We start from the raw sequence: 23,771 nt of genomic DNA on the forward strand, positions 1-23,771 counted from the left end.
GGTCTGTGACTTAAATGCAACACAAAGCGCAGTATACATGCGCGGATATGGAACAAAAGGTGTGACCCCCGTATGGTAAGTTGTTTGTTTAACCTCGAGCGTTCAAGGGTGAAGAAATAACGTGATGACAGCTGTTGTGTGCTTTCGATGTAATCTGCATGAGGACAATAAAATCCCCAATAGCGCCACACGAATGCTCAGTTGTTGGAACTCACTGTTTTCGCCATTTGAATACCTGAACGCTATGCACGTATACTATATTTTGTCAGTCTGAACTGAGCCGCCACGATACAGTACAGGTGATGCAAGTGCGCGGTTTTATTGCGTTGCATTGCGTCAAAGACACTGGGAGCTAGACCTTCGGAATCGTTGGTTTTCTTGTCTTGTTTTATCTAGACTTTTATAATGAGGTGTTAAACTTGCGGTTTTAATGCGACGTCTAACAGCCAGATATATCCTTGACGTAAGACGTATTGTGCATTGTTAATGCGCGCCACCACACGCTCCACCTCGTTCGTTAATCGATCGTTCTGCAGTGCAGTGATATCATCGGCTTTTCTTTCTCACGTCTACAGCGCCCGTCGTTTTTCTTGCATGTGCCATGTGTGCACATACGTCCCAACGAGTACAATATTAGTGTGCGATAATTGGCGGTCTATAGGGCCTGTTCGCTAACGTTGACGGTTTTGTACTGCACCTGTATAGCTGAAGATGAATTGCCTCCAACACTGCTTGCCTTTTGTTCTATATAGACGTATAGAGTTGTATGCGGCGCGATGCGTATCTCCTGTACCAGCGCGTCGTTGGTGGGCACATGTAGCCAGCCATATTGCGCATGTTGCGGTCACGCAGTTGATCCTTACCTCAAAAGCAGTTAGCCTGTATTGTCTCGGCTTGACGTATTTATAGGTGCCGTATTGCGTGAACCACTGTAGTTGTTTCCGCGACAGATAGGTTTTGCCGGCACCAAGCCTTTCCCTGCGGACACGGTGGCCGGTGTCATTGAAGGCCGGTGCCGTGCCTGGTGCCAAGAAGAAAGAGAAATCTCAAAGGACGACCTTTGCAAAAGATTACCGAACTGATTGAACGTCTGTGAGATGCATGGAGCACAGAACTGTTGCTACGTCGGCGACATTAGCGGTAGACTTTTTTTCTTTTCCCAAAATTTTCCTCCTATTTCCCTTTCCCCAGTGCAGTCAAGCCAACCGGGCTCCGTCCTGGCTAACTTTTATGGTCATCACTTGTATTACACCCCTCTCTCCCCGTCCGAAGAGACTGATAAAAAAGAGCTTTCTGTACAGTAATTTACGTGTAAATAATAAGATGGTAAAGCCTGAGGGAGCGACGCGTACTCCTCGACAAGCGTGGTTTTATTTGATTACCATGCTGGATGTGCGAAACTTGATACATTACCAGCGCTTTCGAAGAAAAATGAAAAAAAAAAAATGAGAATGAAGGCGGACAACAGGACGGCGTCCTCTCTGTCCTGTTGGTATAGGGAAATATATACACAAAAAGGAAGGAAGAAAAATATTTACTGTCTCGCACTGTAACGGTCTAGCGCGGCCATCCTGATGCCATGAATGAGATTCAAGGGGGAAAAAATCAAGAAGACGGGAGTATAGGACGCCAGGCTCTTTTTTTTTTTTCGGTTGATTCTCAGTTGGCGCCACAAATCATTCCTCAAGCTATGCACCAACTCGCCCAACGTAGCACTCTGCTATAGCTGACGCCTGAACGGCAGTCCGCGGTGAGTGAGGGAGGACGGGAGTAAAGAACACAGAGAGAGGGTGACAGCGAAGTGTGTGTAATTCACGTATGTAGAGATTGATGCCTCATAGTTCGCTCGGGGGTGGCATCCGCGATAAGCCGGCTGGCGAGGCCTGGCTGCTTGAAAATCCACAGTGTATTGTGAGCTGATTTCCGCACCCGAGTGAAACCGTTGGCCATATGTCCACCTTGGCGCTGTCGGCCGGCAGCCATGTGCGCGTGGTGCACTGCAGGAGCAAGTAGAGTTACTCTGTAATGGCTCTTTTATAAAGTAACGATATACTGTATCTCTAGAAACAAGTAGACGTGGGGCGCTTGACATATTTGCCGGGGTCAGGGTCGGAAAGAGGCGGCCAAGCCGGAGCCTGGAAGGCGACCGACAACATAATGAGGCGCTGGCTACAGGCGCCGCTGTGAGCCGAGCGGTGCTTGACCTCTGGTGTAGGGACTGTGTACACGATTCACTTCGAGGCCGCGCCTTTCTGCAATCGTCTCGACTGAAGTGCGTGCACATAGCCGTGCTCTCAGGTGTTGGACAGACATTGAGGTGAGAGTGACGTTCGATTGATTCGAAGCAGGACGCTCGTCGGAAGAACATCTTTTGTATGGGAGTGTCAGGCACAAGGTATGCAGGAATGGCTGCGCCTCCATCGACGCTTTCCGCGTGTATGGTGTAGCGAACATTTATTTTTCGATGAGCATCTGGGTTCTATTCACGTTCTTTGTTTATCTTGCGTGACCATCGCCACTGAAGCCTTTTGTGCAACATAGATCGTCCCGTGTGAGCCGTTCGTTGTAACCATGTTCTACTGTATATTGCGTTGCTTTACATGGCTACCTGCGCTGTTCCTCGTGAAAACCGCATTTGTGCGTTTGTCCTTTGTGTGCGCAGGTTGTTCTCCGGCTCCTTCGGAGGTACTGAAGGCGCTTCGCAGCGCCCGCTCGCTCGCTGCCGAGGATGAGACCAACCGCGGAGACCGGTGAGTGCTGCCGCGCACGGTCGCCGCGGTACCCTGCTTCGTTCTCGTAAGGACGGCGCCCGTGTTCTCCCTGTATTGTGCATGAGCAAAATGTCCCTCGCAAATTATACAATTCTGCGTGGATCGATCTTGTTTTATCACCGATGGACGCACATGGAATTTGAACTCCGTCTTGTATTCAACTTGATCTTACCAATTGTGGTTTTGTAAATTTGTGAGGAGCAGAAACGTCAAACGCAAAGAACAGCGGAAGGACGTCCATCGTTGGGTGGGTTTGTGGCTGGATCCTGCTGTGAGCGAACGTCACACGTGTCGATACATGAGCTGACACCGGGTGGAAATCACGTACAGCAGCGCACAGCAAGAAAAAAAAAAAGAAGAAGAAGAGCTAAGTTAACTGGCAAGATTATTGTATTGATAGAGCCAGTGTCCGCCTTCGCCTCTCAAAGATAATAATTATAATGTCGGGAGTTGTGCGTGCCAAAACCATGATATGGTTTTTAGCCACGTCGTAGTGGAGGGCCCCGGTAACTTCGACGGTCTGGTGCTCTTTAACGTGCACTGACGTCTCATAGTACGCGGGCCTCTAGTATTTCGCCTCCATCGAAATGCGGCTGCCGTGATCGGGATCGAACCCACGACTTTCGGGTCAACAGCCGAGCACCGTAACCACACTGTACCACCGAGGCGGACTTCGGTTCATAGAGAGGAGCGCCGTTTTACATGCACCACGTATCGGTTCTGTCATCGAGCATAAAAGTGCGCTGCGCTCTTTGTGTTGTGTAGCCCATAGGTTAGTTTAATTGCCAGCAGCAGATTACCTGTAGGAAGCTTCATTCATTCGATTTACAGCAGGGCTTTCTCTACGAAGGCCTGTTGAAAGCGAGAGCGCAAAGCGAGTCCAAGTGGCTGTCCCTCGGTCAAGCCGCAAGGCCGTCGCGACGCTCCTTGTTCTCTCAGCACCCGCGCACGCAAACTGGGCGGGCGTCGTGGTCATCACCGACTTCTGGGAAGCGTCGGCGTGGTCGCATTCGACGGATCCTGCGAGAGCGACGGCCTTGCGTCACGCTTGTGACACGCGTGTCTGCCGCTCTCACGTAGCGGTCACGAGGTCCGTGTTTTGCGAGGAAAAAGGGGTAAGACAGCTGGTGGGGGCTCGCGATCCTCCTCCTCGGTCTTCGTAGTCGATTACGTCGCCTAGTGCCACCACTACACGCGCGTTCCGATTCGAGGAAGGGGGATAAAAAATGGGGGAGGGGGGAGCCATATGACGGGAAAGAATCAATGCAGCGGCGATTGATTTTTCTTGGACCTTGCGTTTGTGTGTCGTGAGCCTGTGTCATGTGCCTTTTCCCCTCCACTCCCTCTCTCTGGCGCGCATGTATTGACCTTCTCGAAAAGTGCTCCCGAGCTTGCATTGGTTGGGAAAGAGTCACGAGGTCGTGCGTTTTGCAGAGGTGCGTTTGTTCAGAGGCGAAGCTTTCGCGCACGGTATATTTGTACGGTTCAGTGGCCTCGACTCGACCTTGAACCTGCGGCGGCCAGCTGTGGAGAGAGCCCGCACTCCCCGTGCCTCCTGCCTACCTATGCGAGGCCTGGCGTGCTTCAATGCCGCCGCCTTTCTTTTGTGTCTGGAGGCGAGGGGTGTGGGGGACTGATCGGTCACCAGTGGGGTGTTCTGGTCGGCGCTGTTGCCAGGGGCCTCTCTCTCCGCCTGCAGGTCGAACGGTGTCCGCGGCTCGCTCAGCTGTTCTCGAACGACCCTCCGCACCAGCCTCCTGGCAGCACCGTCTGCGTCGATTATGGTAGCGGCTCTGGTCTTTCCCCCTCTCAGTAATGACGTGCGCGCAGGCGTGGGGTCAGCGAGCTCATCACGACGGTCGGTCAGCACCCATAGGTTCCCTGCACTCTCCCTCGTATCCCGTGTCCTGTCCTGCCTCGTACTGCGAAGACAAGGCTAGAAACACGCAACCCAGGCACTGTTCGTCTTCCTTCTCTCACAGTAGCTGCCGTATCTCCTCGCCCGCCAGGCAGTGGCTGGCCCTGCTGAGTCAGTGGGGATATTCGAGCTTGTCTGGCGACAGCGGCCTATGGGCGTTGGCCCCCTTTCCAGCGAATGTACCTTTCTTAGGGCTGTTCTGTTGCCTCTGAGTAAGCGCTGGTGACGTGTTCGGTGGACAAGTAAAAGATGAGTGAGGTCGTTGGTGTGGGTAGTTGGTGATCTCGCTTACCTTCGTTTCGTAACGCAGGCTAATTTTCTAAAATGAGTGTCGGATAAGGTTCACCTTAGATTCGGAGCCACTGAGTTTCGAAATATTTTGGCGCAAGCGACTCTAGTCCAAAATCATACCGGCATCAGTCGAGCAACGATTGATTGCTTTCGTCCTCCTTGAAGTATATATATGTAATGTTACCAGGCTGTTCCACTCCTAAAATGAACACCTATGACGCAGCTTTGTCCAAGCAATGATTACTGCATAAATGTCTCAAATCTCGTTTTGTGAGTTCTCCCATTGAGTATAGTCTTCTCCTGCAGCCACGACGTTTTTCGCTGCACGGACGTTTAATAGCATTCGCGCCTTTCAGTACACTCTGAAGTCCTGTGCATCGTCCGCCGTAGGGTCTCCTTTTGGGGCATGTAGATTTAGTGTATTCTGGTGTTCCCTCGTTACTCCTATATATATATATATATATATATATATATATACGCACACACACAACATAATGGCTTAGCCGTTAGGCCTTATAGGCAAGGGGGCGCGGGTTCGATTACCGGCCACGGCTGCTGCATGCATATCGATGTACGCGAAAAAAAAAAAAAAACGCCCGTGTATTTTCATTACGTGCACATTACGGAATCTTGCCAGGTGATCAAAATTAGGCCGGTGTACCCCAATATGTGGCAAACCTTATAATCCCATTCTGGTTCTGGCACGTAAAATCTCGGACTCTTTTTATTTATTATTTGTTGTTGTTGTTGTTGTACATACTCTGAGTGGGCCGGACTTTTTTCTTCCCGGTATTTCTACCCCTCTCTCAGGTGCACGCACACACCTTTTCAGCATGGCCCGAAACTTCAGGGTTACGCATATCGGCGTTTGTGTATATACAGATCGGCGTACGCGTGTGTAGGTAGGTATAAACTTTGTCCCCAGTGGCAGTATAAAGCGCGTTCGCTGTACCTGCAGCCGGCACGGACTCCCGCTCCTCGCTTGCTGAGAACACCTGTCGCAGGCGGTGGTATACATGCGCGTCCCTTCCGCATTGGAGCACGTCCAGATAGAGAAGCTAGCAGCGAGCAACCAGCGAGGCGTGACTGCGGCAACGACGGCGAACAGCGGAAGCCGCACCCGCGTGGATTCACTCGCCCACCGAGCTTACAGTGCGTGTGCGCCGCTCGATACACATTTTTTTGAGTAAAGGAACGGAACCGTGGACACGCAAGAGGGGTTCGGCGTGGGGTGGAAGGGGCTGAATCGGAAGAGGCCGCACCGAAAAGCCGCGTAACCGCGGCCATGGCCGGACGCTCCTGCGGCTTTGCCGTTCGAGCCTTTTTTATTACGAGAACAGAGCGCCGTGCACGCGAATAATTTGATACCGCGCTCCATTGACCTTCGCTTGCTACTGCTGCAGGCAACTCCTATACTCCTCCCAATGAACTGGCATGTTTCGTTGCCGGGAGGCCTGGAATTAATGAACGCGCATCTCTAATTGCTCCCGCGGGGGCTCTTTTCGCCTTATACTTGATCTAATGATCATAGTATAACTTGATTCTTCGATCTTGATCGTAGTATAATCCGTGCCTTTTCTACCCGTGATGTCTCTGGCGTTCTTTTCGGTGATCTAGTGTAATCGTCTCCGAAACATAAAAAACAAAATAAAGAAAATGAACAGTCCTCGCCAGAAATTAGCTTACCGTACGGCGAAAGCAGTTGCGAGATACCCGACGCACGCGCGATTGTTATCTTCGTCAAGCAAAGTTTTCTTCAATCGTACGCTGGCTAAAGATAGGCGTCGTAAAGGGTATAATTTGGATTTCATCTTCAGCATACATGCAGTTGCGTACCCACGCCTAGAATGTGTAAGAGTATACCCATTATAACATCTGCTGTAAGTCGAGACACCGCTGTTAATCCAGAGTTAAGAGAGAGAAAAAAAAAAAAAACGCTTGGGATAGCTGAGTGACCGTGGTGAGATGAGCGGTATTATTCCCGGTATTGCACTGCCCTCTGTAGATAGTTTCGGGATTGTCCCACGAAGTTGACGCTTTGTAGAGGTTTTCAGAAACAGCTATATGGTCCCCAAATTCATGGCACTCTATTGACCTAGTGCTCTAAAATAAATCGAGTGACATAAAGAAGGTTGGGTTTTCGGGCGCGTAGAATTGCTCAGAACTTCTTCAGTTTCCGCGATCGGCTTAATTTTCTCTTGCCCTCCGTGACTGTCGGCCCAGTCCTCTCTTACCCCTGGAACTGATATACAGTTTACTCTTTGCGTCCGTGATCGGCGCATTGTTTACACTCAGCCTCCGTGAGTGACCCGCTTCACTATGGGAACCCATAAACACCGATAGTCACTGTAAACGGCGGGGAAATATGCAATGGGGAAAAAAATAATCACACGGCCCCTTATGCATTCGCCTGAGATGACTCGAACGCAACAGCCATCTTCTTGTTTTCCTTCTCAATCGATAGTATGGATCCCCCCGACAACTTTCTGCACCTCGCGACGTTTTGCAGTGCCTCCGGGATCGGCGAACCTTTGACAAGCGATTATGTCATGTGATGACGTCATTACGTGACGTCACGATGACGTATTAATGTTTACAGATCTGTGACGTGATATATGGTTACGTCATCACCTAATGATGATTTTTTGCATCACTCGTGTTGACGAGGACGGTCAATTTCCGCGTTTGACGAGGCATCTAAGGCTTTTTCGTTGTACGCAGTGTATCGTTGGTATTCTAAGTTCTAGCTTTCCGATAAACGCTTAGTATGTACCGTGGTACATTTCAAAGCTCACAACCCCGAAGGTCGCGGGATCGAATTCCGGCCGCGGCGGCCGCATTTTCGATGGAGGCGGAAATGCTTGAGGCCCGTGCACCCAGGTTTAGGTGCAAAGCCCCAGGGGGTCGAAATTTGCGGAGCCCTCCCCTACGGCGTCCCTCATAATCATATCGTGCTTTTGGGACGTTAAACCCCAACAATTATTATATTCAAAGCTCTCACCGCTTAGACCCGTACGAAGCGAGAGAATACAAGTGCACCGCTTCTCTTCCCGGTTCCCACGTTTTCGCGTTGCTGTCGCTTCTTCTCGTTTCTTTTTTCTTCGTCTTCTCTCCTCTCTCTGTTTTTTTTTTTTAGTTCATTCTTTCTGCATCTGATGTGAGTGAAGGCAGAGCCGCTGCGGGAGGCGGGGGCTGCGGCAGCCCAGGTATGCCAGAGTGTGGGCGCACGAGACACAGTGAAAGCTGCGGGCGGGCTATAGAGGGGAAGACAGAACGCCGTAATAAAGTTTGGTGGGCTGTAGTGTATAGGACCGCGCTCGTTCCCGGAGCTTTGCGCAGTCAGGCGTTGACTGTGCAATGCGGCGAACTTTGTTTAAAGGCCGCGCAAGAGAGGTGATAAAGAAGGGCGGCTACAGAAAAAAAAAAAAAAAAATGGCATGCCGTATCACCGGGGAAGACTTTCTGTCCCCTTGCTTTCTTTCTTTCTCCCAGCTTTCTTGGCAAGCCTAGGCCCTGCCGCCCTCTCCACTTCTTTCGTTTCTATACATTTCTACGGTTATGTAGCGACGGCCACAGAACCAGTTCCTTAAGGCGGCCGGCTTTCGGTAGCTTTTGTTTCTGAAGCAATGCGCGGAAGCCACCGATTAAGAACGCATACGGCGTGCTTCGCTTGTCTTTATGTTATCTCTCTCTCTCTCTCTCTCACCCTTTTCCACTTCCCATCTTTCCTTTACTCTTACCCCGATGTAGGGTAGCAAGACTGCATGCTTATGTATCTTCCTGGTTAGCCTCATTGCCTTTCGCATATTCTCTTATCTCCTCTCGCATTTCCGGTCTTTTTATGAGGCTTCTGCGGTATAACGTGCGTCGGCTGTATACTGCGCGATATCTTCATGACACGCGGCCATTTGGCGTTTACTACCCGCGCCGCCGAGCCCATTTGATCGCACTCAATTGGGCTTTTTCGGCCGAAAAAAGAAGACGTACGTTTGAGGTTGTTTTTATTGCGTTAATAGAGGGCACTGAGGCTGTGTTTAGGCTTTCCGAAGGGGAGAAAATCGAGACCTAAAAGAGCGCTTTGTGTCATCGGGAGAGCAAACTGTGATAGACTATAAAGACACGCTGACTGTTGGTGCGGCTTGCCGTCTTTTCTAGCGGTCTATACTATTAGCATATCTACCCTGGCTTTTATAGACACCTCTTGTGCTACAGCTCCCGCACCTTCCTCTTTTTTTTTACTATGTTTTTTTTTCTTTGATGTACCGCAGTATACCAGTCTATCCACTTTTTCCCCTCCATTTTATCGAGTGTGAAGCGCGTTTCGAACCTCTCGTTGGCCGTTTTAAAGGGAATTTAACGGCAATCATTCGTAATCCGGAAAGAGTCCGGTAGATAGTAATTAAACGCATAGAAACCGAAGTAGAGCATCGTCCTGGCATGCCCTTCACCCCAACCTGCATTCAGATTTGTGCGCAGAAAGTCTCATGGACGACATCACCCTTATAACTTAGAGGGCTTGCCTTATGTCGAACTAACACACGCAAACAGATCGCCCTGTTAAAGGCAAGCATTAATCACATACCGTACGAGCCTAACTGGCGCATACATTACAAACGGGGAGCGCTAAAAATGGGCCATACAAAAAGAGGACTGCGGACAGTCTGACTCTGTATATCAGTGACCTATACACTGTCAAAACGATCGTATTAGTATTTCGTGGCTGTTTCGGTGTCTCGCTTGGGAGCGTTCTGGCCGTGCCACTAAGGTGGGAGAAAAACGTCTGTTATCACGAGACCAGCCGAGCATGTAAGGAACTGCTCCTTCCTTGTCACCGGTGGAGCCCACTTATGCTCACGTGACGGATTAGTAAGGCTTAGACGTTGGCTAAGCGTTAGTGATCACACGGTCAAGGCTGCGGTAACGAGCGGATAACGTCTAGACGTAACGAACTGGTAGCACTCAGTTCTCGGTTAACTGATCAACTATATATGAAGCTAAGGTATGGGTCATCTAAGCTAACTAAGAGTTACCCTACTCCATAACGCTATATTGGTTGTTCTCCTACATGAACTTCGCAGCGCTGCGAGAATACACTCTGAAACGACGACCACGTAAATATGCCATCATCAGTCGGTCTGCAAGTCTGTCAGCGCCCCAGCTACTGCATATACAGGACAGCTCCAAAACATCATCTGTGTATGCATGCCGCCCCAACTTTGTTGCGTGGTGTACGCCACGCGCGGTTGTGGGCCGCCGCTCAGCTGCGCATGTCTCTCGAGATGCATTATATACGCCTCTCCGTCAGAGGACTCGCCCTCCCATATGCTGTACGTTACAGCAGCGCGGCTCCGTTTCTGCCACGGAGTTTTTGCCTGTACCGTTATAGGTTTTCCTTTTCCCCCAGTGTTTCTTACTTTTTTTTCCTTTTCTTTTATTACTTTTTTTTTGCCTGTGTATTATTTGCCCCCTCCTGGGAGCGCCTCGTTTGTTTCGCTCGGTTTATCGCTGTCGGACTCAAGGATTTTTCCCTCTTCCTGCTGCTGGGTTTGTGAGGCGCTCTATCTGGCCCATTATTACGTGTCCGCTGCCGCGATAAAAGAGAGAGAAGGAGATCTTGGAAGGGAGGAGTGGAGGGGCAAACGTTGCTGTGCCGAGCCGTATAGTATTACTTCGCTGCTCTTTCGTGTAGACGTATGGGCGCTGCTGACCGCGTATCGCGACCACAGGCTTCTCTCTCCGTCTCTCTCTCTTCTCCCCTCGTGCCTCTCTGCTGCTCGAAGGTAAAAGCTAAGCGGCGAATAAATGGGGCGCTGCAGGGCCGACACACTGATCCGTGTCGTTGTTGCCTCGGTGCCGCTGCTGTAGCCACCAACGACGACGAACGAGCGAAGTGCATACTGTTGAGTGTCGAAAGCGTGACTGGTTCACGTGTGGGCATTTCACCACTTTACTTTCGAGGCAATCTGCTTGCTCTAGCTGTGAAAAGCTACGACACTGTATGCGCGTTCTACACCCGCAAAGCAAGCTTTGCATTATGTATAGATGGTCATTTTTTTGTAGGATTGTTATAGCTGTGTTATGCAAGACAAGTATATGTAGTAATGCAAAGCGAACCTTGCGGTGAAACTTGCAGTAAGCCTCAATGAGCTGCAGTTGAGTGTAATATATAGACACGTATATATCGTTTGCGTGTATGCGTGGGGGGGGGGGGGGATGGCAGACGTGCTAACCGATGCGCCGTGCATGTTACCTGCAATAGAGCAGCATACTTTGTATCTTTTATGCTAGTTAGATATGGTGCTCGTTAGATTTGCCTTTCTTACTTTTCTCCCTACTCACTACCACCAGTCCATCTCTCGAGGTCGCGCATTCGTTTTAGGTTTTAGGTTAACCCTCGCTTGCGAGAGCGTCACTATAATTACGACTTTAAAGTGCAGGCATTAGATGTTGCAATGCGCAAGCAGCAAATCATCTATCCTTGTATTGATGAGCCCGTATTTATAGATCAGAGGTCTCATGCTCATCTCAGCTAGCGGGCCGCAGTCAAGAAATTTAGTCGCGCTAGGGCCGGGACAGTACAGAAGGTTGGAGCGGGGGGAGAGAGTTTGAACGAAACTTCAGCTAACGAATTGCCATTCCAAAGCATGTGACCGTTCTTTGTAAGGGGCGTAGGCAGAAATATTTTTTCGAGGGGGCGAGGGGCATCTCCTTGATCTGTAGTGTGGGCCGGGTAGGCAGATGTGGTCGAGTGTCATTTTCTGCTCTGTATGCTATGACAAAAAAAAAAAAAAAATCGGGGGTGGCGGGGCACAGGCCCGGTGTGCCCTCACCCCCCCTCCCCCCTGGCTACGCCACTGTTGTCGGTCTCATATATGGGCCATTTTTGAAAAGGATTGGGCCTCAGGACTCGAGAAACATCGATATCGATCTCCAGAGTGACTAAAATCTGGACGCCGATTCTGAAATAGAGAGCTTTTGTTGCACGGTTATATTCCAACACTTGGTGACTGCATGCATGGGGTGCCACACGATAAATATGGGTGAAGGCAGCCATCTGCAGGCCACGGGCCGCCAGCGAAGAGTGCGCGGGCCGCGTGTTTGAGACCCCTGGTATATATAGATAACGAGCGCTTTGGTTTGGACAAGTTGGTGCAACATCTGCAAATTTGAACGGCACGATCAAGGCGAGGACACACGAAAACACGTTTTCACGTTTCCGCGCATTTCGTGATTTTCTTCTTTGCAAGTGAAATGAGATTTATGCGAGAGCGAACGAAGCAGATGTTATCGCCCGAATTAGGTGCTTCCTCTATGACCACTTCTCCGTTTGCCCTTCACTCTCTCCCTTTGATGCCTCCTTCTTCGCAACATTAAGCGCAACAGATCTGGCAACCGCATGCGCAGAACGCGGCAAACGCAGCGTTAATGGCGGAGGCAGTCGCCACAGCTGCAAATATATGATGCAATCGCGGAGCAGCCTAATCGCTCAGAACGAGAGGAAGCGTATTTATCGCTCGCTCGTTTCTGACCGCCGAGATGCGACACGATGACTGCGTAAACAAGCTCGTAAAAGCGAAGTGCACGCTTGCAACAAAGCGTGCACGTGTTCCCTCACTTTCCATCAAATCTGCTGGACGAGACCCGATAGGGTGATGAAGCAGGCTCTACCTAAACGCGAAAAAAACAGGTCTCCTCGGCGCTGCTGCGCGTTTATTCGGTCGGCTTCCTGCCGAAAGAGTATAGGGCGGCGCATTTTGGGCGCCTGCCAGAGTGAGAACAGCTCGTTCCCGGGCGAGCGACGTTAAAATACTAAAAGTGGCCCCATCTCCGTGCCATGCCATGCGCGGCGCTAAAAAGTGTGCGGCCGATATACGATGGAGCGTGCATGCATGCCGGAGGGAAGGCCATCGTGGCAGGGCTTCTTCCCAGATCGATGATTCTCGGGAGGTTTGTGCGAACGCGTCCTTAATTTAGCCCGACTCACTTGCCTCCCTCCCACCCCGATTTCCTTCCCTGCTTCGTCGTCGTGACGTGTGGGCAAAGTCCGCGCGAGATTCATTTTCGCCTTGCATGCATACGTATATGTGCGCTGCGGCACCGACGGCGTGTTCCGGGATCAGTTTCGAGCGGCTGCAGCTCGCAATGCATCTGGCGGCGGGTTTTTTCGCGGCTCGGGCATTTATGGCTCCCCGCGGCGAGAAAACGGGCATCGCCAAAAAAAGGATTCCGTTTTTGTTTCTCTTAGCTGGGGCGACGTTTTCTTCTTGGGGAACACTACTGCGCGTATACCGACCACTTCCGGGGGGTGTAAAACCCCGTGGAAATAACGCTGCTCCGGCTCTCTCTCTCTCTCTCGATGTGTGTATATATATATATTGTGTGTGTGTGTGTGTGTGTGTGTGTGTGTGTGTGTGTGTGTGTGTGTGTGTGTGTGTGTGTGTGTGTTCCTTACCCTCCCTTTCAGCAGCAACTGCGGTGCTGAAAACAGACACGCACCGTATAGAGCGGCACAGCATATACTAACGCCTGTGGTGTGTGTGTTCTCGCGGGGACAGCGGAGCCATAAACGAGGAAGTGTTTGGGGCGCGGCTGTCACGGACGTCAGCTGATGGCGTAACACGGTTTCCCTCTCTCTCTCGCTCTCCGTGTGTGTGGTGTGCCGTGTTTTGCGTTACTTGAGCTGGGAAAGCAGCGTTTCCTCGGTGCTACGGTATACCTGTACCGTGCGCATTCGTGATGGAGGAAGAGAGGGAGAGAGCGTCAGCGTGTATAGATGTGAGCCTGATTGTTGAGGAAGTGTGTGCGATGTTGATCGCCATTTCAGTTCCACGTTTGTTTGTTTTCTTGGCTAAGCTGTCAAAACCGGAAATCTTCGCGTTCTCGATTACGTGAACGTCATCGCTTCACTTAATCAGAGTGACATTGAGGCTGTGTTCAACTTTATGTAAGCTTACATCGCTCACTTACCTTATTGTGTATGTCCGTGCGTGCTTTTATGTGTGCGTGTATACACATGCAAAATTAAAAATTTTTGGAGAGGGGGGGGGGGCGGCTTGAACCCCCCCGGCGTCGCCAATGTGTGACACCGTCTACGTCGTGTCGCCGAGTGCATATACTCTTTGCTCTGTAACTTGACCTTTGCGTGTTGTCCCGGGGCGCGCTCGTATTTTAGTATCTAATTGGCCCACTCATTAAGACCCGGGGAGGGGGGCGAGGGGAGGCTAATCACGTGGGATAGCCTCCGTTTCGATTAATGGGTCGGATGCGCTCACGTAGCAATTTCGCATGGAGATTTTCGTGAGGGGCTTAAGTGTAACGATATCCGTGCCCGGAAGCGGTAACCTGTTATAGAGCAACCTTACGGCACGACACGAGAAGTCGCAACGTCCTTTTTTTTTTTTCCTCTCCATAGCAATACTCGCCGTGGCTTCGATAAAGCGCTGTTAACGACCAAGACTACGCCATAGTTCTGTCGAGGACTTTTGTAATTGCTCTTATCTCTTGTTCGGTGTCTTCTTTCATGATGTAACTGCCGGAGTGACTAAGCATAATGCATTCCGTTTTGTCACGCGCATACTGCGTGATCTCTACTGTATGGTCTCACATTACGTAACGATGAAAGGGAAGCATTATTATTATTATTATTATTATTATTATTATTATTATTATTATTATTATTATTATTATTATTATTATTATTATTATTATTATTATTATTATTATTATTTCAGTGAAACCAAACAGAAAGGCGGTGGCGTGCTGATTGCCATTGACAATTCACTGAAATCCGTTAGACGGAAAGACCTAGAAACTATCGAAGAATCGATCTGGCTAGAAATCAACCTTGAGCGCCGTGAAAAATTGTTGATTGGATGCTTCTATTTACCGCCCAGCATTTCCCCTGCATCGTTTCACGATGTCATGTCTTCTATTGAACTTGTGATATCTTCTCATAGTGGGCACAGAATTATTGTTCTTGGGGATTTCAATGCACCTGGAATTGACTGGAGCACGCTTACCTTTTCTCATTACAATCATTTCACTGAGAAAAAGTGCAGCCTGCTCTTGGACTTTCTGGCGTTTAATTCCCTAGTGCAACATAATTCAGTCGTCAATTCCAGTGGCAACGTCTTAGACCTGTGTGTGTCAAACGATCAACCCCTTGAAGTTTCCCGCTCCAACATCTCTCTTGTACGTCCGGACAAATTCCACCCACCACTTAACGTAAGATTATCTGCATCAGCCGAAACAACGAGCTACAGCAGTTACGTAAACAAATCTCCAAGATTTGCGTTCAAGCGAGGTGATTACACGGGCCTCTATCATCACTTGTCCACCGTTGAGTGGTCACAGGTTGATCGGTTTACGGAGCTTGTACTGAGCAGCATGCTTAATTTTATTCCCAGTATACACCTAAACACGTAAATATCCCCACTGGTTCTCATCTGAACTTATCAGTGCACTGAAGCATAAAGATCACGCACACAGGAAATCTAAATGTTCTCCATTCAGCGAGTGGAAGGAAGAGTTCAGCTTTTTTCGAACTCTCTCTAAACGCCTATATAAACGGGATCATAGTTCGTACATTGAATTCTTAGAAAAAAGCGCCTCTGACAGGCCGGCTGAGTTTTGGAAGTATGTACGTAAACGGTCTAGCAAAAGCGGAGAGTCCTTCAGACTACTAGACTCAAATGGGGTAGAAGTGCATGCCGTCGCTGACTGTTTCGCCACACATTTCTCATCCGTTTATAAGGCCTCAGACTCCAGCACTGATATCAGACAACAGCCCAAGGCAGTTAGCTCATCCAGTGCTTTGTCGCTGGATGAAAATCTTATCAGCGAATGCATTAAGCGCTTAAAACCATCCTTATCATGTGGCCCAGATGGCATCCCCTCCGCCATACTAAAAGCATATGGTACTATATTTGTCCCAGTACTGACTACGATATTTAATAACTGCCTGGACACTTCCACATTTCCTAGCATGTGGAAAACTGATCGTTTTTTTCCAGTATTTAAGTCGGGCTCTAAGACAGATGTTTCTAATTATTGCCCGATTTCTCTACTATGTGCCACATCAAAGATCTTCGAACTGGCTCTTCACAAAGTATTGTCTTTTAGTGTGAAAAACTCATTGATTCCAAAATCAACATGGTTTTCTTGCTGGCCGCTCAACTACCACAAATCTTGCTAGTTTCATGACGCAGATCTCCACACCTATTTCTCAGAGAGGACAGGTTGACGTAATCTACTGTGACCTGAGCAAGGCTTTTGACGTAGTCAGCCACACACTGATTATGGTTAAACTTGCGAACTTTGACGTTGACTTGTCGATTGTGAATCTCTTGCACAGCTATCTGCTCAATAGATCTTGTTATGTTGCCGTAAATGGCCAAACCTCTTCTTTGTATAAAGTGACTAGTGGGATCCCTCAAGGGTCGGTATTAGGCCCACTCCTATTTTTAATTTACGTTAATGATGTTTCTTTTGCCATTCGTAATTCTTCTTTCCTCTTGTATGCCGATGACATCAAGATATTTAAGGAAATTCATTCAGTTAACGACTGTCGCTTGCTGCAGTCAGATTTGTGTTCTTTTTCCGAATGGTGCAACGGCAATAACCTTTCTCTAAATACCTCAAAGACAAAATTCATGTCTATCACTCGCAAAACATCTAGAGTGTCATTTCAATACTTTGTCAATTCTGTGCCGTTATGCAAGGTTTATGAAATCAGTGATCTTGGTGGTGTTGTTGACAGCGCGTTAAACTTTTCTTGTCACGTTAAGCGTGCTGCTATGCGGGGCCTTCGTTCTCTCGGATGTGTTTGTAGAATATCTCGAGAATTCAGGTCTCCCATGGCCCTACACGAATTGTACACGGCAATATATATGTCTTCCGCAACTTGAGTATGCGACCGTGATATGGAATGGCATTGCTCAATCCAACGGTAACACCATTGAACGAGTCCAGAAAAAATTCCTCAGCATATATAACCATCGCTTTGCTAAAAATGACTCTGGATCTCGTTCAAGTACTGCTGAATCATTATCACTGCCATCACTTCACTGCCGACGAAATCGTTCTGATCTCTTATTTCTCTACAAGCTAGTCCACGGTATCATATCCTGCCCTGTACTTCTCAATTGTGGTAATTTTCGAATTCCGCGTAAGTTAACCAGAGAGAACAGACCGTTTCATGTACCCGCCTGCTTCTTCCAACACTCTACCGTTCACAGAATACAAAGTCTTTATAATATTAATTTTCTTGATCTTGACGTTTTTCATAGTCCACAATCATCGTTTTTATCTGAGCTTTGCACTGTTTTGACATAGTATGGCACAATGTACAAAGTCTTCCCTTCTCCGTCTTTCCGCATAGTTGTATATGTGCAATCTAATTTTTTATTCCCCTTCAATATTTCTCATATTGTCTTATTTTACTCCTCCCCTTTTGTGTTCATTTCTCTTTGTCTACGTGTTTTTGCTCTTTTTATTTCTGAAGACTGTCTGTATTGTATTGTTTATTTTTATTGATTTTTTTTTTGCGTGCGCCTGCACAAAGACCTCACGGTTGTTCCTGGGCACGTTAAATAAATGATTGATTGATTGATTGATTGATTGATTGATTGATTGATTGATTTATTGATTGATTGATTGATTGATTGATTGATTGATTGATTGATTATTCCCTACGTACTATCGTGAGCAATGTGAAAGGGAATACGCGACGCGAGTGCGTGGTGAATAGCCTCAAACCCCAATTCGACCGATATTCGAATGGCGCTATTAAAGTGGAAAGGCTGACGCTTTTCCGCGAATTGCTGTCACTCCCACCACGCATCTGTCTTTACGATGCGCGAAATATACGAGACAAATAACAGCCTGATATTGTAGCGCCTGTTGTAGCACTCACGCGCAGCAAAGGGCCGTACCGTTTTTTTTTTAATGATATTTCGCTGTATCTTGATTTTATGTGTTACACGCGCACACACAAGCCAATGGCAAGGCGGCATTTTGAGCAGAGCTGTATACAGCAGACCGCCGCGTTCAGATCTGCTTGTCATATCCGCGTTATCCTATGTATACAGGGAGCGGCCCGTGATACGCAAATATCTGCAGGTTTTTATCAGCGACAGCGAGGCGTGCGTGCCGACACTTGGCGGGACCGCGGCACCTTTTCCCACTTCGTCTCCGACAGCGGCCGCCGCGAATCGCCCTGCGTCGGGTTTGAGGCTATTCGCCACGTGCTCGCGTGTTCCCTTTTAAAACGCAGATACAGTGATGTCCGTGGCAGAAGAAAGAAATCACGCCAGTGGTTTGATTGTGTCATTCCGTTTGGCTTTTTCTAGTACCTATCTGTAAGCGTTGTGTTGTCTCTTGGTAAGTATTATTTCCTGAACTGCGCCACCCACTCTATGAAATGCCGCTCCCTCAAGAGTGCATCCGTCCGCAAATGCGTGAGAAATTTCTTCTTCTTCTTCTTCTTTTTGGTGTATATGGTGTTGTACTATAATTTCTTAAGCCTTGATACTGGAATGGGAAGCCAAGTCAGTGTTGTCAATGTCGTTCTCCTCGGCGCTTATTAGGGGCTCCCGTCACTGAGGCAGAAATGACTATAGCGGCCTGGAATGCTCTCTATAGCGCGCGCACCTGGCGCGAATAAGCGTGACAGATGCATAGGATGATGTCGTCCGTTGTCTCGCACTGACGCCGGCCTATATAACGCGCTTCGGTTTCAGCTGTGTATGTATGCACGCGCACAGCGCATCCTTCGGCAATTAGTCATGCAAATGTCGCCTCAGTACGATAGGCTTTCAACAAACTGCGCCCGCTTCTGTCTCGAGCACATCCGCCCGTTTTTTGCAGCACTATATACTCAGAAATCTAGCCGTCGGCAATGAATGCGCTTGTTTTTAAACCTTCTCTCACTCTTAGTTTCCACTGGTTGATGGCGAGGAGAATTCGGGTGCTCTCTGTTAGGTCAGATGTCGGCACCCTCGCATGTTTGATGGAATCATATATTGGAATTTGTTTTTTTCCTTTCAAACAGTAATTTGTATCACCAGCCTGCTGTAACTTGTTTCTTCGTATTAGTAGCTTTAAAATAATAATAATATCTGGGGTTTAACGTCCCAAAACCACGATATGATTATGAGGGACGCCGTAGTGGAGGGCTCCAGAAATTTCGACCGCCTGGAATTCTTTAACGTGCACCTTAATATAAGCACACGGGCCTCAAACATTTTCGCCTCCATCGAAAATGCAGCCCCCGCGGCCGGGATTCGATCCCGCGACCTTCGGGTCAGCAGTCGAGCGCCATAAACACTATAGACCACCGTGGCGGGGCAGTAGCTTTAAAAGGTCAGTGAGGGATGTGTATGCGTGTAAATTGCTCCCCACTTTTGCATCAGTCCGAAAATATATCGCAACAATGCGAAAGCATGCCGCGGTGGACTTCGGCTTATGTGCTTAAAGAAACCCGAGTGGTCGTAAATCGATTATAATTCGAGAGAACGGCTTCACCATATATATAGTTAGCCGCCCTGTCGACGATCGTTCCGTATCTCCCAAGGATGGCTCGTATTCCACGCCTTTTGTACCGAATACGAAACGAAAGCCGAATACGTCATCAAACACGAAAACTGAGCCTCATCGTCGTCAACACGGAGTGATCCAAAAAATCATCATGCGATGACGCCATCATATGATCGTGACGTCACAGGAGAACTTTGTGACGTCAGTATGACTTCACATAACGTGACGTAACGTACAATCGACTGGAAGAGAAAGAAGAAGCAAAAGAAGAAGGTGGCTTTCGCCTTCGAGACGCCTTAGGCCAATGTCTCGAAGGCGAAACATTTTTTCCTCCTGTACTTACGACGTGCGTGCACAACTCGTCTGAAATACCGTTGCTGGCTTCGTAGCTCCTCGCGCTCCGTCGCATCCATCAGTTGTGCACTGTCTCGGTCGAAATGGCGAGCTCAAACCCGCGTACGCGCCTCTGTATATGCGTGTCCATTTGTCGATACTTCTTTGGCTGTGGCAGGTCGGAAAGCTCGCTGGGAATGCACGCCATGCGTCCTTGAGTGTGACAGCTTCTCTGAACCCTGCCGCGACACCTTGAGGCTCGGAGCTGTACACGTGTAACCTACACATATTCCTGGGACAGCAATACCAACCCAGTGAAAAAGCACATGAATGAAGAAAGGGGGTGACTTGTACCGAACTCGTATGGGTCTTCATTATTTATCACGCGGTTGGCGCTTGTGAGATGGAATTCACTCAGCAAGCCGTGTATGCTGCTTTCAAGCTTAGGTTTTCGCTAGCGCTATTCCATGACGCTTCTTTAGATTTCTTTTTCTCAACTGCTTGGCCCTTTATTCACCTCTCGATACATCCGGTCATCCGATCCCGTTCGAGACATTCCTCGCCTGGCAACCGTCACCTTCGTGTATAGCCTCGTCAAATGAACCTGTATGTAGGTCGCAGCACTTACATGCAAAAGGTGCACCGAATAAAGGGAGGCTCCAAAATGAACAAACAGGAGAAGTGGGCCTGGCAGCATACCTAGTATATGCTGCTCCTGCTGAATACGATGATAAAAAATTCATATATAGAGAGAATGTGCAGTAAAGATGCGTGATGGGTTAGGGGGCACTGTGGCACTGGGTGTGTTCCAATACTCACCGTAGACGGCTAAATAGACAGCTAAGTGGACAGCGGCCATCTTAAGTCCCATTCCAATTCTCACGTAGCCGGCAAAATAGACAGCTTCGCGAAAGACAAAAACGATGCAGGCTACTTTGCTGTCCAAACAAGATGGCGGCTCAGCGCAATGCTCGCGTAGCTCGGATCTCGCCGGTATGGTCGTCTGTACACCAGTAGGCGCTTTTACAGGCGCTTAATGTAAGCTACGTTAATTTTTTCATAGGTCTGAACACGAAAGAGGCTAAAGAAAGAACATTTACGTTTGTTTTTCTTAGCTTTCTCTTCTCGACGCTAGGTGGCATCACGTCGCGTAGACGTCTTCTAGACGCGTTCCATTTGTCGGACAACATGACCTCGATGCTGTCTTCTAAGCTGTCAGCGTAGACTGTCTACGATGCTGTCCAGAATTGGAACACAGCCACTGTCAGCATCGGCGGAATAGTCACGAGTCCCGGTATGTTTTCTTTTATTTATTTATTTGTTTATTTATTTATTGAAACAGCCAATCACGGGTGGAGAAGCCGTCCTTTCAACTAATCAGAGCTGATGGTTGTATGGATGAATTTGACCTTGTCTAGAACTGGGCCTCCACGGTGGTACAGTGGTTGTTACGGTGCTCGGCAGCTGTCCTCATGGTCGCGGGTTCGATCCCTGCGGCGGCGGCGTTCGCATTTTCGATGGAGGCGAAAACGCTAGGTCTATGTACTGAGATTAAGATGCACGTTAAAGAACCCCGGGTGGTTGAAATTTCCGGAGCCCTCAACTGCGGCGTGCCTCAGAATCAATCATATCGTGGCTCTGGCACGTAAAACCCCCCAAAATTTATTACTGTGTCCAGAACAGTAACCCTGAAATGTTATGGTGTTATATTTTCGTTGCTCATCAGTTAACGCGAGCTTGCTGCTGTATCTAGTGTAATTATAGGCTTTACCAAAAGGATCCTTTGCATTTTCTTTCATTCTACGGCATGCTGGCGTAAAACACCGGGAACTCGGCTCCTCTAGCTAATTCCGTGTTTAAGGAAGTGTGCGCTAAAGCAGCGGCTCTAATTTAATAAGTGAACTTCACGCTGTGACACTCTTGTTATCGCTTACTGTGTAGTCATAGTTGACAGCCTTCTTTCGTCCTCCAACCAGGCATTGTTGTTTGAACAAACCTGTTTGTTCACCGGGTTACCCCGTCCTCTTCAGTTATCCGCCGAGGGAGCGTCTTCTTTCTTTATATAAATGTATGTCCTTTTCGTCTTTCCGAGCTCGGACCGGTTCTTAGTGGATCCAGCCAGTGGTGCGCACCTGCAGCGATCCTGATCGTTTTTGCCGGTTGTCCCATACTAATTGAATTTGGGCGCACCGACATTCCCCTTCGCAGTACATGCCTTTTTTCTCTCTACCTCTGTCTTTCCCTCTCTCATTCAATCCTCCGTTGCACTATGTCATATGTATATTAAAGCCTTAGATTTGTCATCAAACGCGAACATTGACCGTCGGCGTCCAGCGGCGCCAACACAAGTGATGCAATCAATCATCACGCGATGACGTCACCATATAACGTCATGACGTCGCGCATCTCCAAAATTGGTGACTTCATCATGACGTTACATGGTGACGTCATCACGACATCGACGCTTGTTCAAAGCTGGGCCGATCACGGAGGCAGTGCAAAATCATATAGGTTGCAGAAAGCTTGCAATTAAGTGTACAGAACTATCGAGGTTCTAAAAGGAGGTTGGGAGTGGGGAGGGAGGGAAGCGTGCTTTCAAAACCGGGGTCGCCCGCTAGAAGTATTCGGCCTTTACGTGCGTCAATGCTTGCGTTGACTCCGCGAGGTGCCGGCCCGAGTTCGAGAGCCAGCTGTCGTTGCGGCGACCCCCCAACCTCCCGAAATAAGCGCTGCGAAGGCCCGCTGCTACTGCAACAGCATCCTGTCGAGGGGCCCCGCAGGCATGGGCGAATAACGGTGGCGGGGAGGGCACATTCTGCGCTCTGCGGTGACACGGCGTACCCTTCGGGCTCTTCTCTGCCTGCGCGTTATGTATACGCTGCTAACTCGAGACTTGACAACGACCTTCCTCTGAGGGCTCTAGGGTGTGCCGTATGCCTCTTCCGGATCAGCAAGAAAGTCTTCGTCGTGGGAGCTTATATTGACGGCTGTCCTCTGACTGTAGACTTGGTGAACCTGCGCTGGCTTATTTTTAGTAGTCGCTGGCTCTATATGGAGAAATTATTTCCACCGTTTGCCAACAGTCCTTTCTGCTGCACAAAGTTTTATCGAGAACGTAGAAACTATTCCCGCGCCATGGTCACTGAACGCTCCAGATTCGGAAAAATGTCGGGAAACTGGAAACTCCGCAGGGTGTTTAGGAAGGGGATGTCTGACTTGGCGTGGAAGGGGCAACGCATAATGTAGAGCTATTTTCTTAACACTGCACTGTCGAATGTCTGGAGCTGTGATTCGCTGCTGATTCTTTCACCAGCAGCACATGTTGTAGGAAGCAGCTGGGGAATAGTTGCGCAGAGGGAAGGTCACGCCTCCTGTGCGCTTGCACGATGTATATAGTTGCCGGGACAGTTGCCGCATTTCGCCACCTTGTCCCGCCTTCTTTGGCGTCGGTGTGGCCCATTTCGACGCTGATCACGTCCTCCTTCCGCAGTATCTCACATCGTGCTCCAGTCGGCCGAAGACGGGTTCACGTTCTGAAAGGTGGACGGCGATACCGGTCTACAGCGTGCTTCATCGATCCGGCTTTAGCCTGGCAGACTCGATCTGCAGCCTCCTGGTCTTCGTCGAGGGTCATAGGGGCGGCTCTCGTTTTTTCCCTGCCGAGGCGGCCGAATGGTCTCCGAGAGGAGAGTGCGCGCGGTCGGCTACGGGTCTGCCGCCGCACCACAGGGCGTCCCCGGCCCAGTGGCGAGGACGCCCAATCGGTGCCAAGGCTCGGCGGCCTTCCTCGTCGCCGGCAGACACGGCGAAGGGCGCCGGTCATTGTGCGCGCGCCCTCCCTTGCCTTCCTGCTGCCTTACCTGGGCGCTTCCCTCACTGTGGCCGTGTCGTAAGAGGTCAGCTCTCGGCGCACGCTGCCGACG

At 49.2% G+C, this 23,771-nt stretch overlaps 1 protein-coding gene across 1 annotated transcript in view; it reads left to right on the plus strand.

Annotated features, from left to right (window-relative positions):
- Positions 1-23,771, plus strand: part of LOC119393790 (protein FAM214A-like) — a 109,823-nt gene that overhangs the window by 56,778 nt on the left and 29,274 nt on the right. The window contains 1 exon segment of the mRNA XM_049416363.1: positions 2,663-2,750. Coding sequence (XP_049272320.1) covers positions 2,729-2,750 — 22 coding nt within the window. The 5' untranslated portion in view covers positions 2,663-2,728.

Source organism: Rhipicephalus sanguineus, chromosome 5, assembly GCF_013339695.2.
Source record: "Rhipicephalus sanguineus isolate Rsan-2018 chromosome 5, BIME_Rsan_1.4, whole genome shotgun sequence".
Lineage (NCBI taxonomy): Eukaryota > Metazoa > Arthropoda > Arachnida > Ixodida > Ixodidae > Rhipicephalus > Rhipicephalus sanguineus.